Source organism: Puntigrus tetrazona, chromosome 8 (genome assembly GCF_018831695.1).
Source record: "Puntigrus tetrazona isolate hp1 chromosome 8, ASM1883169v1, whole genome shotgun sequence".
NCBI classification, from domain to species: domain Eukaryota; kingdom Metazoa; phylum Chordata; class Actinopteri; order Cypriniformes; family Cyprinidae; genus Puntigrus; species Puntigrus tetrazona.
The window spans coordinates 16,643,444-16,661,540 of record NC_056706.1 but is presented as its reverse complement, the minus strand read 5'-3'; the positions used below and the strand labels follow the sequence as shown (position 1 = coordinate 16,661,540).

General features: G+C 39.7%; 1 protein-coding gene across 1 annotated transcript; it reads right to left on the bottom strand.

The window, feature by feature from the left end:
• Nucleotides 1–115: 115 nt before the first annotated feature.
• ulk1a (unc-51 like autophagy activating kinase 1a) lies at nt 116–16,138 on the bottom strand. Its single transcript, XM_043246613.1, has 28 exons — nt 15,677–16,138; nt 15,508–15,600; nt 15,297–15,338; nt 12,197–12,229; nt 11,884–11,920; nt 10,609–10,782; nt 10,223–10,296; nt 9,790–9,891; nt 8,495–8,553; nt 7,569–7,651; nt 7,412–7,462; nt 7,235–7,323; nt 6,932–7,055; nt 6,785–6,830; nt 5,803–5,874; nt 5,402–5,509; nt 5,196–5,305; nt 4,483–4,551; nt 4,260–4,378; nt 3,881–4,056; nt 3,682–3,794; nt 3,438–3,566; nt 3,173–3,339; nt 2,645–2,820; nt 2,444–2,562; nt 2,157–2,314; nt 1,919–2,054; nt 116–1,794 (listed from the first exon to the last, which is right to left on the bottom strand). The coding sequence occupies exons 1-28, from the start codon at nt 15,764–15,766 to the stop codon at nt 1,739–1,741; spliced, it is 2,805 nt and encodes a 934-aa protein (XP_043102548.1). The 5' UTR covers nt 15,767–16,138; the 3' UTR covers nt 116–1,738.
• Between the last annotated feature and the right edge of the window lie 1,959 nt (nt 16,139–18,097).

Below are 18,097 nucleotides of genomic sequence, written 5' to 3'. Positions count from 1 at the left end.
TATCGACCAGGGTAAAAGTGTGTTAAATTTGAGTCAATTTTAGACCCAGCATTGCATTAAATGTTTAAAGACAAGATTTCAGAGCATGTTTCAAGATAAATCAACATACACAAAGTAAATATAAAAGTGAAATTTATTTAATTACGCACACCAATACCACATGCATTCTGCACATATTTTTCATTTTGGCTTTGCGAATGGAAATAAAAAGACAAAAATATCAGAAAACAACATAAATACTGCAACAACAACATATACAAAATAGTTAATTGTCCTCAATTTAACATCGTTAATATTTTAAAAAAGTCTCACGTGCATTCATCGATCATTCTACCACACACAATGCTGTTTAAATGCCTTAAAAAACCTTTATATGAAGCTTAATAAGGTAAAAACACCTTTAGAGTTTTTCATCATTGGAAAAAGCAAAAATAGTGCAAGTAAAGAATGTGACATGAAACGCTGGAAGTATAACAAGTTGTAAGTTTCAGAGTGTGAAATTAAATCCGCTAGGTCATTTAAGGCACTATCAAATCACAACAAAAGCTAAAGACCTAGTCATCCCAGCAAGTTGTGCAAAAGTCCTTTACTTGCAATAGATTCTGAAGCAAACTGAAAACTAAAACACCACTTTCAGACGGACAGCTAAAACAGATAAATATAAAACGCTACACACAAGATACTGACTGTCTTTGCATATGACTGTATTGCATTTCCTATGACTTTCAGGCGTTAATTAACCTGAAACGAGCCATGACGCTCGTCTCTGCAGTGGTTCTGCAGTTTCAGGCATCCAGAAGGCAAATGGGTTTATAAAGTGCTTCACTATTTTACACACACACACACACACACACACACACACACACACACACACACGAATAAAATAACAGTATGATTGTCAATATAATACAAATCAAGTATTTTTCCCCAACCTCATATGACAACTGACTTTATCAGTAGGTCTACAAAGGTCTGCCACGATTTTGGTCAATTGCCACATTACAGCCTTACAGATGTAACACTGAATACTACGCATCCACCACCGGCTGCTGTTCCAGCAATGGTTTGGTGGCCACAGAGGTTTAATTATTAGTCATTATTATGAATTCCCTTCAGATACAGTAGATAACTATCATTTCCTCAGAATCATGCAAAAACATGCAGAATAAGTCAAAAACAGGATCCTTCCAGGTAACTTCATGAGACTAATGCTACAGGCATGTTTTAGTACAACAGAATGAAAAGCATCCAAGCTGTTACTCTTTCAGACCCCAACGCTGGCTGCAACATTGTAGTACTAATATTAAATTAATCTCTGAGGAAGTGCAATCATGCATTGGTATAAATTCAGAGGTCAAAGCATTTAAACATGACACCTATTCAACCAATGATGCCGTCATGATTCACTCTATATTCTTTTAAAGTGAACAAAATAGATGTTTAAGTCCATAGATGTTGTTTTTGTTTATATATATATATATATATATATATATATATATATAGAGAGAGAGAGAGAGAGAGAGAGAGAGAGAGAGAGAGAGAGAGAGAGAGAGAGAGAGATTTCATCTCTGTCTATTACGAAAACGTCTTTTCTCACCTTTTTTTGGCTTTGGAAGCCAAGTATCACATTTTTAATGAATGGGTGAGTGTGGGTTTTTCCTTTTACAGAATTTTAAATGGCATGAAATTATATGTAGATGTTTAGGGTTTGATGCAGAGCAAAAACCACGAGGGTTCATCACACAAATCCTTTGGGCTGGAGGGAGGAGAGCCGTCGCTCAATGCACTGTTTACCTACAGACAGAGCAGACAGACAAACTCAATGAAGAGTAATACATTTTTATTATTAAATATCTATCTATCTATTCATTTTCTCTCTCCCAACTTTTAAACGGTAGTCTATGCATGTCATACTTACATTTGTTGATATTGTTTAGATCATCATTCTCTGTAATAATTAAGGACAGACCCTCCATCAGCAGTAAGGCCTTATGGTATCGCTCTGCAGAGGTTTCTCCATGATGAAACATCTCGTCTAGTGCTGCCGTCTGTACCTGATCACATAAAAAGTAACGCAATCCATGCTCTATATTAGTGATAAGACACGCAAATGTTTCTCCTTGATCATAAGAAACACAATGCGTATATGCTCGTACCATCTGAATGGTGTGTGTGTAGATGAGTCTCTCAGCGGTAATGCTGTTGATGCGGTCCATCAATCTTTGTTTGCTGGTGAAGAAGAGCTGGAGTTTCTCAGTGAGAGAACGGCAGGAGTTCACGCTCTTCTTATACATCTCGTTCAGCTTACGTACTACTGCAAGTATATATAACGTAGCATAAAATTAAAGCTTTGCGATATAGATGTGATTTTTGATGGTTTGAATGCAACAGCACATCATTTTAAATAAAGGCGTTTCCAGTTTTCGAACATTCTCTGAAGTACCTTGTTTAACAGATCCCGACGGGTAGAGTTTGCCTTCTTTGATCCCAGCCATCGCTGTGTGAAGCGCAGAAGACAGCAGCTCAGCGCACTTCATATAGAGGACCAGCTGCTCTGCAGAGCTGCATAAACATGTGCACATCACTCACAGCACACATCACAGACATCGAAACATGTATAAAACATGCGGGAGTCGTATCTCACCTCCACTCGCGGCTCAGCAGGCTGATCTGGTCGGCCACCATACTCTGCTCTAAGAACGAAGCATCAAGTGCCATATTCCTCTCAGTCCCACCGTCCTTTGCTCCAGCGACCTCTGTGATGCAGTGGGCAAAGGCTAAAATGAAGCGCAGCTGGCTCAGCAAGTCTGTATGCCCCTCCTGCGGTGAAGAAGAGGGAGACGTCACACTCTGTTTGAGTAAAACCGATTAACAACTACCAAGTGCCACAATAACAACTTGCTTTCTAGTATATTCAGTTCTGATTGGTCAATAATGAAGTTTGATGGTCATAACACCACAATTTCCAAAGTTTGGTGTCAAAAGTTTATTTTTTTATTCATTATTAATTAGAAATGTTATTAATCAATAACGCATTAAGCCAGATAAAGGTTCCGCAAAATATTAAGCAGCACTGATTTATTTTTAAATGAATGTCATATATATTTATTTGATAAACGATAATGTACAATTAGTCTACAATCATACATAATGTACAGCCCAATTATTTTACCTCCATGAGCGTCTCCTCTGGCAGTTCAGGTGGCACAAAGGCCACACCCTCACTGAGGTTTGTTGCCATGGCATCCGTGTAACCATATCGCAGACTATCGGGCGAGCCGTAAGCCTCGTGCAAATGACCATAGGTCCAGCCAGGGCTTGTTGGGCTGGGAGTGCCCACTTCAGCAACAAATTGAGGATGCATTGTGAGTATAACAGAAACAATAACATGCAAATACTTGTTTCAATCTCATAAAGAAAAATAACGGAAGTGTCACCTGAGAAGCGTCTAGGTCGAGTGGCGTGAGGAGGCGTGTGACCAGATTCAGGGGAGCCCAGCACGAACACGACTCCAGCAGGACTGCTTGGACAGCCCGGCTCTGTCCCATCACTGACACCAGAGGGGGCTAGAGAGAGATCAGGACACGATGCCATTTTAAATAGCATGGCATTTTTTAAGCATCATCTATGACTAACTGCGGACATAAAGACATGAATTTCAAGAAAAGAAAATAGCTGTACCCGTTGTGTCCATGGGTTTCTCTGAATTTAAGCTCTCACAGCTGCCCCTGTCAAACTGATGTCCAAACACGGCTTTCAGCAGCTTATCTGAGAGGCGGCCGGTGCTTAATGACCTGCAACACAAATGACCCATAAACACAGCTCTAGGGAACAAACTCATCCGACAGCAATCATGTCACAGCAGCGAGTTGGCTGATACCTTTTGACGGTGTCCCTTCTTTCCGCTGGCCTGAGAAGTGGCACGCGGAGCCCTGCAGCTGGGTACTGCGCCAGATCTTTCAGGTCAGACATGGTCTTGTTTCGCGTGATCAGGCCTCTCTGAACCAGCGCTGCACTCGGAGTTGGACCAGAGATGGGTCGCCTACTTAAATCCCACTGAAATAAAATGTAGTTTGTTTCAATTAAAAGTGTAATTTTGACAAAATGCAAATTACACTATCTACACTATCACTATTTTTTTTTCAGGCCGCATTTATTTGATCAAAAATACAATAATAAATGTTACAAAAGATTACATAAAATAGTAATAAAATATGTAATGACTATGCTTGATGGAGCTGTTACATTACGTTACTCACTCTGTGCACCACAGTTTCTGGATTGTGCCGATGACCTCTGAGTCTGTGGGACTGGTTTTTGTCCATGGCTGTGATGTCAGTGAAGAGAGGAGAGACCTGACCGGGCTGTTTATATACATCTTAGAGACAAAGAGAAACAGTTGAAAAGTTAGAAGGAAGAAGTCTTAAAAATCAAATACTGATATGCAATATATGTAAATGAAAATGATATGCAGTATTTTACCTGCGCTATGCAACCCTGTCCTGCTGCCAACAGGTTCTGGCTGATCGGGCGTTTCAGGAACATTTCCCACTGAAAAAAACAACAACAACACATCAGTATCTTCTATATGATACGAAAACACACAGCCTCCTCACCTTTGACCAATGAATTTCTACCTGTTATCTTCGTATTGTTTATATATTACTACAACATTTACAAATATTTTGAATAACCCTGAGTTTATTTGTATATATTTAGCTTCATTTTAATTTTAGAAATTTGTTGTGTGCTTAATTTTACATTTCTATATTATATATATATATATATATATATATATATTTTAATAATGTTTTCATATTTATATATAACTGTATTTATATTATTTTTTTCTGTTATTTATTTAATTTAATAATAATTAATTTTTTTCAGTTAATTGTTAAAGGTTTTCATTTAAAAACTATATATATATATATATATATATATATATATATATATATATATATATATATATATATATATATATATATATATATATATAAAAATGTTTTTAAATATTATATATTTTAGATATTTTACCTAAAAAAAACAACAACACTGATTTTCATACCATCCATACCATATTATTTCCAGCTTCCTATTAAACTACCGTTAGGATGTCTTCCTCTTTTAGTGAAGTATGCAAATCAACACACTGCTAGGTGCAATCAAGGTCTGCAGCAAGCTGCTTTATTTACCCTGTGGGGAGGGTAGATACGGTCTGGATCCTACTGATTCTGGAGAAGCCCTGATTCTCCCACATGTTGAAACCCCATTTGAGCAGCAGTGTTGTAAAGGTGCTGCTGTCCTGAAATTAAAGAAATAAGGGAGTGCATCAGGGAATCGTTTCTCCATTTATGCATCTAATTCATGTCTGAGATAGCAACATAGAGATAAACCCAACCTGTCAGACTCTTGTAGGTTCTGCTCCATCCTCTGATAGTTGCGTTTTTGGGTCGGCACTGGAACCGGCACGGATTGAGCGTAACTACTGGCACACGACTCCAGAGGCCTACAGAGAGAGAGAGAGAGAGAGAGAGAGAGAGAGAGAGAGACATGAATGATTGACATGTCATGTGCACAAACATACATTAAACCATTTGTTCCCTGCTGGTCTGTGAATTACTTTCATCTCTAGAATTCTCGCTTTCTCCGGTCACGTGAACTCAGAGACAGCTGTCTCTCGCTTCACACATTTAAACAAAGCCTATTGTTAAATGTGAGCTGCTTTCCTTCAGAGAGTGTGTGTTTTTACAGACTCTACGGTATTAAATGCTAATCTCCATACTAAAACACACACAGTACCTGGAAGGGCTTGGAGAGGCTTTGACAGATGGGGAGGATGAAGGTGTTTGACCCACACCCATCAGTGAGCTCCTACAAATAGTACAAAGACAAGTACACAGTTAGGTTTTAACCTTTCCGCTGTTTAATATACAACACTGTTCAAAAATGGAGGTTTGTAATATTCCTTTATATTTCTCAAAGAAGTCTCCGATGCTCACTTAACAGTAACAACTTTCATCATCTTTCCAGCTATTTGTAATTGACATGTAAAGAATTTGTAAAAATTATTTCGATTCAGATGGATTTGCAAAAGAATAATTCAGACTTAAAACATAGGAGTAATTAAAAACATATTTACTTAACATAACTGTATTTTTTTGTCGTTTCATATTATTTTATTTTATTTTCAATATGATTTTCAATACAAAAACACACAGCATCCTCACTTTTGACCAATGAATTTCTACCTGTCATCTTAGCATTGTTTATATATTCCTATAGTATCTACAAATATTTTGAATAGCCCATAGCTTATTTTTGTGTTATGCTGTATTTTAATAATTACAATTACTTACAGACCTCAGATTTTTTTATTGGTAGTTTACAAATGTGTCTCTTAACTAGGTCATAAATGCATAAGTCTATAGACACATATGCTAAAAAAAACCCTGCTAGAATGTATTTGAAAAGTAATTTTCGCTGTCTTGGATCGTAAGGTCTTCTTTCTTTGCACAAATGTGTCAACGTGTGAACAGGGCTCTTCACAGAACCATAAAAAAGGTCAAAAGGTCAAATGACACCCTTGAAATGAATATTCATGACATGTGACATGCTGCCAAGCATGATAGCATATATATAAAGAGCAGAAACAAAATGCTTCTGTGTATATTAACGTGCAGGCTACAGCCGAGGAGCATGCCGTATGTAACTATACACGCTATGTGCGCGAGACCTGTCACTTTAACACTCAAAAGTATGGAAAAACAGTAACCCCACTTACCCGCTGCGCATCAGGCTTTCCTGCCCTCCTGCACTGACTAGCTCACCTGCAAGAGATGTCAGATCGAGATTTAGTATTTGCCAAATAAAGCAGTTTTGCCTGTTACGTAATTCAAAGTAGGTCAAAGCGTGCGAAAGCTCATCTTACTGGTGAACTGAGCCGGCACCATTACAAAGTCATCAGAGTCTGAGGAAGATGAGTCCTTCAGCAGGGAACCTGGAGATGGTGTGGGGTTCGTTTGAGGGAGGGGCCTCGGAGCTTCAGTTTCAGACTGTCAAGAAGAAACTTCATATACATTACCGTTCAAAAGGATTCTTTAACGTACAGAAAGTTCAAAAGAGAAGCGTTTATTTGTAATAGACATTCTCTGTAACTTTATAAATATCCTTAGTGTCACTTTAGATCAATAAAATGCATCCAAAAATTTAAAATATGCTGTTATTGTGGTACCTGAGTAGGAGTGAGGCGAGAGGTCGAGGAACCGCTGCTGGAGCTCCCAGAGGCAGAGCTGGGATAGGTGGGCATGGGCACTGGAGAGGCTAAGAACACAGCAAACAAACTGAAATCTTACTGTAACCAGAACTATAGCATATCTGAACAAAGTGATGTACAGCAGCACAATCTTACATTTCTTCATGGATGCACTAGCCTCCAGAAAAGGATGGTGGAAAAATTCATCTAGAATAGATCATCACTTTATTATAATCATTTCCTTGAGATTAATCGGTTTATGATTTCTGAAGAGTGTTGTTAAATGCGTGATTGTGCACGTCTGTCCACTGACCGAAGTCCATGCGTTCCCCGTGGTTCCTCTGCAGCAACCCGAGCAGAAGGTGTCTGAGGTGACTGGAGGTTTCCCGTGGAATACTGGGAAAAGCAGCTGAGTTAGACCCTGACAGGAATCACAGCCTACACGGTCACGTGTGCATGTTTGTACTGTTGTGTAAGAGCTCTTTGGGTTGACAGAGTAAAAAAAGTCATCCTGGTGAATTTAAACTCTACATAAGCCTACATAAATAAATAAAACTTTACCATGAATGGTGGAAAAGAATCAATATGGAAAAACAATGAGAGAAAAGAAACCAGTTCTACTGCAACATTATCAAATTAACTCTACATTCATAACAAATAAATATGAGCTACGGTACACTACTTTTTAAAAGTTTGGGGTTGATTAGATTTGTAATTACGAATTCACCAAAGCATAATTTAATTTATTTGGTTAAAATAAAACACAAAAATGGTAACATTCTGATATATTATTACAACTTACTACAATTGCTGTTTTCTATTATAATACATTAAAATGTAATTTATTCCTGTGATGCAAAAGCTGAATTTTCAGCAGTCATTTCTCCAGACCCCCATGATCCTTCAGAAATCATTATGATACGCTGATTTGATGCTCCAAAAAAAAGTGTGCCATTTTGTAGAAACGGAGATACATCTCAGTATGTGAACATAGTATATATGAAGTTAATGCAAAGAAAAACCAAGCTCTTGTAAAAGTGTCTTTCCTGTTACTTTTAATCAATATACTTCACCATTCCCGAACAAACGAATTGATCTCTAAAAAGAAAATCCCCAAACAACTTTGAAAGGTAATCTGAAGTCGTCATATTTATGACACCAGGGACCTTTGAGCCCGTTGTGCCTAAACTGAACTGGATCATGTTGACCGGTGAACATACAGTTCTCAGGGTCACTTACCTGGGACTCAGGCTCCGGTTTCTTTCATAGAACTGCCGCAGTTCCTGAGGAGTACTCGCCTGGAAAAAGATTTTATTTCATTATCATTTTAACAATTCTTCTGAACAATACTGAGTGGGTTGTGGGGAGTAGTGCATCACACAGTACAACTGTATTCATCTTCCTAATCTCTGCCTGTTTAGGATGTAAACACATTTTTTCCAGGTCTGAGGTTAAATCTTTCTTACACTCGAGCGTCTGTTTCTACAAATCATAAAGGCTTTCTAGAGGTGGCGGGAACGAGCACTTGAAGCATTATTTCCATGCAGGAGGAGATAAACACAACGGTGAGGATAGAGACGACTGATCTGTCTTCTAAATGAACTCAGTGACCCATCTTGACCCATTCACTGAATGACATTGCTTTACAGGACTGTTAGGAATTCCTAATAAATTACCAACTCTTTCTGACAGCTAAAAATACAAGCCCATAAATAGCTGCGGCTGTGACCGTGTGATCAGGCGGGGTTCACATGTTAACAGTCTGGACTCTGGAAGCTGTATGGGTAAACTTAAACGTCACTTAAACTGTGGGTAAACTTTACCCACAAATCAGCCCTGCTAAGAGCAGCACCTGGCTAAAAGCTTAGCTCAAGAATCCAAACATTTAATGGCACGTGCATCGCATTTTCAGGATTGTGTCATGGAATTTAATAACAAACTAATGACCCCCCCTGTGGCAATATTCGGTGGAAGTATTGCAGCAACAAACTACGCACGCGTTCATATTTTGCAATATGACCATTGCAAAGAAAAAAGAAGAACTCCTTGTACTGACAGTGAAACTGCAGAGATGACACCCATGTGAATGGACATGTATAGGTGTGTGTGGGTGTTTGTTGGTAAACCAAAGGGCGTGTTCAGTTGCAGAGGCATGTGGTTTTGTTTATCAGTAAGATGTCACAATCATGCTTCACACTCTACAAGGCATAAATAGCTAAGGGGTGCCAGGCAGTTGCGCTTTCGCAATTGAAACGATCCAGAATGATCATGACCGACGCAGCAGAAAGCATTGCTTGGATTTTTCTTTGATAACGATGTGTTACTGTTCGAAAGTTTGTTGTTTTTTTTTTAAAGAAATGAATACTATGCTTATTAATATTTATTTGGCAAGACTTGACAGTTTGAATAAATGCTGTTTAAGCAATGTTAAGGCATACATTAAAGTAGAGAGGGAATATATCGAGTTAAAAGATGCGTTCTCTTTCAGGATCAAGCACCAAGTCAGTTTTGACCGGTGTGTGTATGTTACTGACCTGAAACGGGGCTTTGCCGGTCAAGCACTGGTAGATGATGGTCCCTACACTCCACAGGTCAGCTTTGGCATCATAATTCTGTGACATGATAACCTCGGGAGCCTGTAAATGAATGAACAAGACAAGCAGCAAGTCATACAGAGTACGTTTGAATATCATTCTTGGTTATTTTATTTAGAACAATTACGAAAGGCTGCAATTGAAGTAAATAAACACGTGTGACTGCATTTTTGAGTGAAGGACGGCACTATGTTTTTTTTTTACACACATGCTGCTCACGACCTGGTGCTTTGAGTGTCTAAGAGCAACTTTGTTTTTTTTTTTTTTAAAATCACATTTTAAATTGAAATCGCAGTCAGACTTTTCTCAAAAGCGACGCAGCCCTATTTTCCCGAGCATCTGGATAATATGAAACACGAAATCAAGCACTCACCATGTACATTGGAGAGCCACAGAGCGTAGCAGCCATCGTGTTTCCCTGCAGATACCGTGCAAAGCCAAAATCAGCTGGAGAGAGAAAGAAATTTGACTGCTTGTTTTGGTAGTGAAAGATGGTGCACAAATGTTTACAGAGAGTGTCTTTTAGCTGTTTGACTTTACACAGCTGTGTAGTGACACGCAGTGTCTACAAAACACTCAACAGCGTCACCAACACCTAAAGCAAACAGCAGTCATAACACATGAACAAAAACACCACAACCGAGCACTACCAAAGCTGATAACTCATAATCTCGTAACCTCGTAATCAGTACAAACTGATCCTAACCGGTCTTTGCGTTTCCTTCAGTAAGAAGTGTACTCTGACCCAGGCACACTCACCCAGTTTGATGCAGATGTTGTTGGGGTTAGACTTGCGCCCAGCGCTGTAAGAAAGAAGGATGTTTTGGGGCTTCAGGTCACGGTGGATGATGCCCTTACTCCTCAAAACACTCATGGCTCCCGCTAACTGCTGCAGCAACACACGGATCGTGTCCTCGCTCAGAGAGCCTTTAGCTACGGAGAAAGAGAGACAAAAACTAATTAATTAATTTCGGTTTGCTACTTAAAGAAAACGCTTCGACTCGTGGGATTACATCATTGTTGACATTGAGTTAGGATCCACCAAAAACAAAAAGTCTGGCTGGCATCCACCTCCAAACACCCCCCTCCTCCTCTCAGGTCGCCTCTTTCCTTCCCTTCAAAACATGCTTGTTTCACAAAGTCTTATTTTTAGCCCCCCATGTTTTTCCACTGCAGGGCAGATAACAGACTGACAGGTGGATGAGGTCAGGCCGGGGTTTGAGTTTCAGCAGGGGATCTTGGTTCTGTGCCAGCGAATCTGTGGCAAGAGGTGAACGGGTGAAGGCAAACACGACCCCTGACGAGACTGGCATGGGACCTAACAACGCTACAACGTCTGACAGCTTAAAATAAAGTGGCCAACACAAACACGGTAAATATAGCCACGCTGGAAACTTTATGGTTAGATGAAGATGTATTTTAACCCTGAACAAGTTTGTGTGTGTGTGTGTGTGTGTGTGTGTGGATGAGACCACTTCCAAAGGGGCTCTATTTGTGGCGGTACATGTGTGAAACAAACTTCTCAGAAGTCCCGAATTATCTTTCTCAGGAAAGATCAGGCAAGATGTTTGTTTGCTGAAAATGTCTCCGCAGTTTCAAGAGCATGTCCAAGACCAAAGAAAGGCCTTCGAGAAACTTACTTTGGTCTAAAATTCTGTCAGCGATAAATAATATACTAAAGCATATATATATATATATATATATAATTATTTTTTTTGTATAATTAATAACTATATTGTGTAATATTAAATATTTAAATAAATGTAAAATGTAATCTGAAAGTGAACATTAATTTGAAACAATGTACAACACATCATAAATTTATTCTCACTTTTACTTTGCATGTATCAGACTACTTTTTAGTATTTACATTGTTATATGAACCATATTAGACACCTCAATTGTGCTTTTACTAATTTACTAATCTGTAATAACAATTTAGTAATTTGTACTAATCGGTGGCAATTAGTGGCACGTACAATGGTGAAGTACAGAAGTAGAGATGACAGGTTGTAACGAGTCTAGTGTACTTACAGTGTAAATACTCAGCCAGGTCTCCTCCATTGCAGTACTGTAAGAGGAGACAAACAAACACTGTGAGTGTACAGTCAACACAAAACAACCTATCATCAAAAGAAAGAGTAATCACAATAACACAAGGGCTTCAAATGGCGTTATGCTGACAATAATAACAGAGAGGTTTGAATTAAGCTTAGCATAAAGGACGTCCTGCAAGGGGAGGTGAAATTTGACATCTGTTTTTTTTTTTCCCCCTCTACCTCACACCGAGTCTATTTTGAGGTTTATAGTGGGTATGTGAGAGATGCAGCTTGCCATCTTGACTCACCTCCATGACAAGATAGACACATCCCGATATCTCCTGCAGACATAGACATATGACGCACAATTAAACATTAACAAGCGATCATGTTAAAGAAACACCCAGCAACATGCTATATGACAACCATGGCACGAACTCTTCATTGTCTAGATAAGGACAGACCTCGGGCTGGACTCGCAACAGATGTCACTGACTCACACGGACTCGTCATACAAAGCCTTCAATTATCTAAGCTTTCTGTGAATAGTCTGTTATTAAAGCGTGAGCTCACAAGCATTGCAAATCACAAAGTGTGAGTGTATTTATATTTCATTTTGTTGTTTGAGTTGTGTACATAATGCATGTTTGTAGGTTTCATTTTTCTATTTTGTGAAAACATTAGGACAGGAAAATGTACTGCATAGGAGGTTATGCAAGTTTTTTTTTAAGTTCAAAGTTGGTTTCACGTAGTCTGCTGAAGCTAAAAATTAAGCTGCTTAATTCACATGCTGCTGTATTTCATATCCACAAAATGTAATAACAATAATACTGATAATAACAACAATTATCATCATTTTTATTATTGTTGTTGCTACTATTACTATTATAACATTGTTTATATTGATTTTATTATTATATTTTAATTTGCTATTAATATTAATCTTATTAAAAATCACTTACAAATAATTCATATAATTATGTGCATGAATGTTTATCAATTAGTATCATTAATTATAATTATTGTTAATGAATTATGTGGACATCTTACACTGTGCGCTGAATAATAATATATTCGGCCATATTTCAAACCCCCTATCTGTAACACAAGCATGTCTGAAAGACGTTTCTGTCTCTAGATACTACGCTTTTATGCTAATCAGCGCACAAAATAAACGCACACACAGCGCGACAAAATGCTCTTTACTGACCAAAACAAGACTACTGAGAGGCTCTTTTAGTGCAACAGTCACTGGGAGAAACCACCTCACAAATAGCCTTTGGATGTGGATTCTAGATGGTTTGTTACCCCTTCATGCCCACGTACTTTAATGTAGAAATTCTGCTCCTTTAAGGTTTAATGGAGAAGATCAGTGTGTCCATGCACAGGCCAAGAGCCATGGTGGCCAGTCTGAATGGGACGGTTACAAGGTCACTTGTTGTGCAACAAAAGTCCCATTTGGCCGACGTCCACGCAGGCCCTGCGTGATGCCGCAGTCGGGACAGAAGCAGGAGGTGTCATTACCCACAGCTGACTGACATACGGATCATCCGCCGGCCGGCGGGACACAGTGCTGGGAGCGGCGTGCTTCACTGAGCACGTCTGTTTAAATAGCGTATTACTCAAGCAAGAAAAAAAAAAGTTTCAGAAAAGATAACAGCTCCTTATGACTTCAAAGTTGTGCAACGGCTAATTTTATAAGTGTGACACAGTTATTGTGGATAAAGGCTTAACGGTAAGCTTCCCTGCGTGTGCGCTGAACCCGGGGAGAAACGAAACCAGGCCATCAGCAAAGCAAAGCCCTTCCCGAGGCTACAGACCACACACAGGACAAAATACACTTAAATTATACTCTCCAGACTTATTTACCAGGCCCTGTGTCCGTTAGCATACAATACAAACGAGTCTCGCGAACAACAAAAGGCCAAAACGACAAAGCTTCAGGCCCGGCCAAACTTAAAAGTTTCCAGGAGTCTGGCATAGGGGACGAGAGTCGGGTTTCACTGACTCGGCACAAGGGCCGTTTCCCGTGCTATTGTTCGGCTTGATTTCACACAGGAGGAGCCGCACACCGGGCTGTCAGGTGGAGCCGCTGCTTGGCAGCTGTCTGAGCAGCTGAGAGAGCTGGCCAGATGTAAATTAGCCTGATACCGGATCCGGTTCGAGGGGTGGTCCTACAATGGCAGGCTTGTATAGTATCAAATGCACCCGCGTCGGTTCTAACGGTGCGTGAAGCACGATGGGGTGAGCATGAATTATTAGTGCCGGGTCTTTCTACGAGGACACCGCGGTGCTAGCTATGTTAAAAGTAAAAATTTAAAAGAGCAATCTGGTACTAGGCGCCTTGCGCGGTGAAGTAATGCAGTTACGCTAAAAAAGATGCATTTCGTTATAATTGTACCTTAATTTAGATCTGAGATATCCAAACTTTTGTGTCAGCCGAACCCCTTTGACTCATGATATATGTAAAGCAATATTACAGTTGATAGTTCAATAATTCAACAAAACATTAGCATGTTCACACTTTCTTTTTGTCGGTGAGTGGCATACAGGTAAATATGTCTTTTTTTTTTTGATTTAAATGATAATTAAATTCATTACATAATTCTACGTCATATATTATATAAGCAGAGTTTTATATGTGGCCAAACAATCTTAATTTGTTCTTTTATCTTGTCTTCTGGTATTTCAACAGCACAAACACTCTGAGGTAAACCTGTAGTTCTTGCTCGGGGGCACGACAGCGCAGGATGGGAGGTGTAACACAATGTGTTGAGTCTCTTAATCTCTCTACACCTCAGACAGCCACCTGTCGACAGATCGGCCTGGAGTCCTGTCCTCTGTTCATTGAGACACATTGATAAGGGTATCCTACATCAGACAGCGTCTGCTGTGTATGCAAATGACAGACACGGGCAGTTAAAAAGGGTGTGCAGGTGCTGGCTAATGCACTTCGACAGACGTGTAGACATCTGTCACAGCTGCCATTGTTTCTTGCCTGTTTGCTTTCAGTACTTCAGGCGTTAGAGATATCCGATATGCTTCGTTTACTGTGCCTCTAGTGAAATCCAGGTGGATACCAGATAACGATTGGTCTGTTTCTGATGCAAGAGAGCGCAACGTGAAATCATTACTCGCGGTGAGTCACATATAGCCCACCTCTATTCGCCGCGGCTAAATCTGTCGATAAATCGCCCACAGCGCGCGACGTCCGGGGCGGGGCTTAACGCCTAACCAATCAGGCGAAGAGAACTGCGCCCATAACATCAACACCGAGCCACGCGATGTTCGAGTTACACATATCTTTAGTAACATGAAAAAAAAGCTGCGCGAATACAATCCTCTTAAAACAACACAGTGTGAACACACCTCGTTAAAAAAAATAGCGAACAAGTAGCAGGTACATACCTGAAAGTCCAGTAAACTGACAATGTTCTCATGTTTCAGCTCCTGGCGAAAACACATTGACTATATATTAGCGAGCAGAAGTCAGATCAACCGCTTCTGGTGATATGTGCTAAACCATTTATATAAATAGCTTCGCTTAGCCTGGTCGCGTTTAGCAATGTTTACTACATGTCTGGGGTTATTGAACATCACGCGTAACTACTAAGATCACCTTTAATATCCTGATTTCTTTTCCGAGGAGCGACTGCGACTTGGCGAGGTTTTTCTTGTTGATGCATTTCACCGCCACTTCAAAATCGTGTTTCTGCGAACAAGACGTGGATTTCCGTTACGACGTTCGCGGAGAGCGCCCTTTAAGCCCAGGCGTCGCTAAACGTTACCTGTTTGTGTCTTCCTCTGAACACCACGGCGAAGGCGCCGTGTCCTATCAAGTCCTTCCTGTTGAACTCGAACCTCCCGACGCTCTCCATCGCGTGCAGACTCAGAGCCGCTCGGTAAACCCGCAGGTGAGAGGTCAAGGCGCGAGGGATCCGCGTGCGCTCGCAGCACAGGACAACCGGGCCCGTCTATCGCTTCCCATCCGCTGCTTTGTGCCCAAACAGCCTGACACTTCGGTCATGATCGGCATTCGCTACCTAACGTTACTTGCTAACAAAAACAAAGCCGCTGTCATCTCGATCGTACTGTGTGAACGCACTTTTGATCAAAAGTATGTTGCCAAGCGTCTATTAACGCGCGTTAATTGGTTTCGGAAACAGCCGCGGTCGCGACGCCTCGGGTTCGGAGCGGAGTCGTGTACTGGGCTGTTTTGGTAGTCACTTTCCAAACAAAGCTTGAAACTTGCGTGCGTTACACGCATGCGCACTGCCGCTCTGTCCCAGGCGCGCGCCGGGCAGACACGTTAACCCCTCGTGAACTGCTGAGGCTGACTTCTTCAGTGTGTGGTCAAATACTCACTGCTGGTCAAAAGATGATGATGATGAGAATAATAAAAAATAAATAAAAAATAAAGGTTTATAATGCTCACAAAGCAATCTGGTACTAGACGCCTTGTGCACTGAAGTGATTTCATTAACAGTTCATCTTTATAGCTGTACCTTAATGTAGATCTGAGACGCAGTCGGTCATATCAGAATCACTTTATTGCCAGGTATGTTTGCACATACGAGGAATTTGTTTTAGTGACAAAAACTCTACAGTGCAACACGATAACAAGACAAGACAGATATAAAGAGAAATATGTACAATATACAAAATATAAAATGTGCAACACAGCAAAAATAAAAATAGAAAAAACAAAAATATATACTATAAACATTCAAGTGTAACAGGAATTATATTGTGCAGTGTTATGTGCAAATCTGTATGTAAAATAAATAAGTGTCCTCAAGTGTTCATGACATGGACTGCCTCGGGGAAGAAACTGTTCCTGTGTCTGGCTGTCCTGGTACTCAGTGCATAATTAATAAATAAATATTTAATCAAAAACACAGTAATATTGTTAATGTGCAACAGTAATGTTGTTAAATTAATTATTATTTCTTTAGCAGCCAGTCTTTAGTGTCACACGGTCCTCCAGAAACATTCTAATATACTAATATTAGATTTTAATATCTAATGCGATTTGTTGCTCAAGAAATATTTAATATTATTGTCAGTGTTGAAAATAGCTTTTGGTATAAGCTAATGCTTTATTTTTCAAGTTTCTTTGATGAACAGACAGCTCAAATAACAAGTTAATGCATCCTTGCTGAATAAAAGTATTAAGTTAAATCTAAAACTCTTACACAGCCATTGAAACCTTAAAACACTTTAAGAGGCAAAAACTGTTTTCAGCATTCATAATAAGATATGTACAAATTATATACAAGAAACAAATTATATACATAAATCCAAATTGTTTGACTAGTAGTGCATTAGTTAATATACTACAGTACTAAAATTAATAATAATAATAATAATAGTAGTAGTAGTAGTATTTTAACAGCAGTTATTTATTCTTGCACCATTAACATAATTAATAAATTAAAGTTACATTAATGAATAAATAACTTGTTATATTCTTTTCAAATCCATAAACAAACCTATTTATTTATGAATATATGTTTGTTTGTATGCGTGCATGGCAATAAATGTTGCATAACCTGCCCAAGTGCCCATACTTATTTACACGAGATCGCCTTTCTGCCAAATAGAAAGTTACACGGCATCACAGACTAAGATCAAGCCAGAAGATCGTACAAATATAACATTAACAAGCCGCCCTCGAGCGATACCAGACCATAAAATCTCCTAATAACATAAAGACCGCCGATGAAGCATGCATTTTTGCAAAGGTGCATTTTGTTGACCGTCTGTGAAAACATCGCCCTCTTGTGGTAAAAGTGCGCTGTTGCTATCGCTCCCTGGAAACAAGTCCGATAGCCGATTGACTTCAAGCTGTGACAGACGAACGCACGGGCTGCTAGCCAATGAAAAGTTGCACGACGTGTGTGGTTTATCAGCTCCATCGAGACGAACGGACGCATCATTAAGACACCGGCGCTGTTAAAGCCTAGTTACATGACAGCTCGCGGTTTGCGACTGCAGCTTTGTTAATTGCTTTGGCTCTGCCTTTCTGTTTTTACTGGATCGAATTCGACTGATGGCATCTTTTCTCCATCCGCGTAACAGGAAATGTACTCCACGAGGAGCTGATTAAAAAGAGGCAGCGCTCCCAAACGATCCACTCCGGGACCAGGAACCGCTCATCCTCTTCTCTTTCGGACGTTCACTGAATGAATAAGAGCATTATGCGAGCA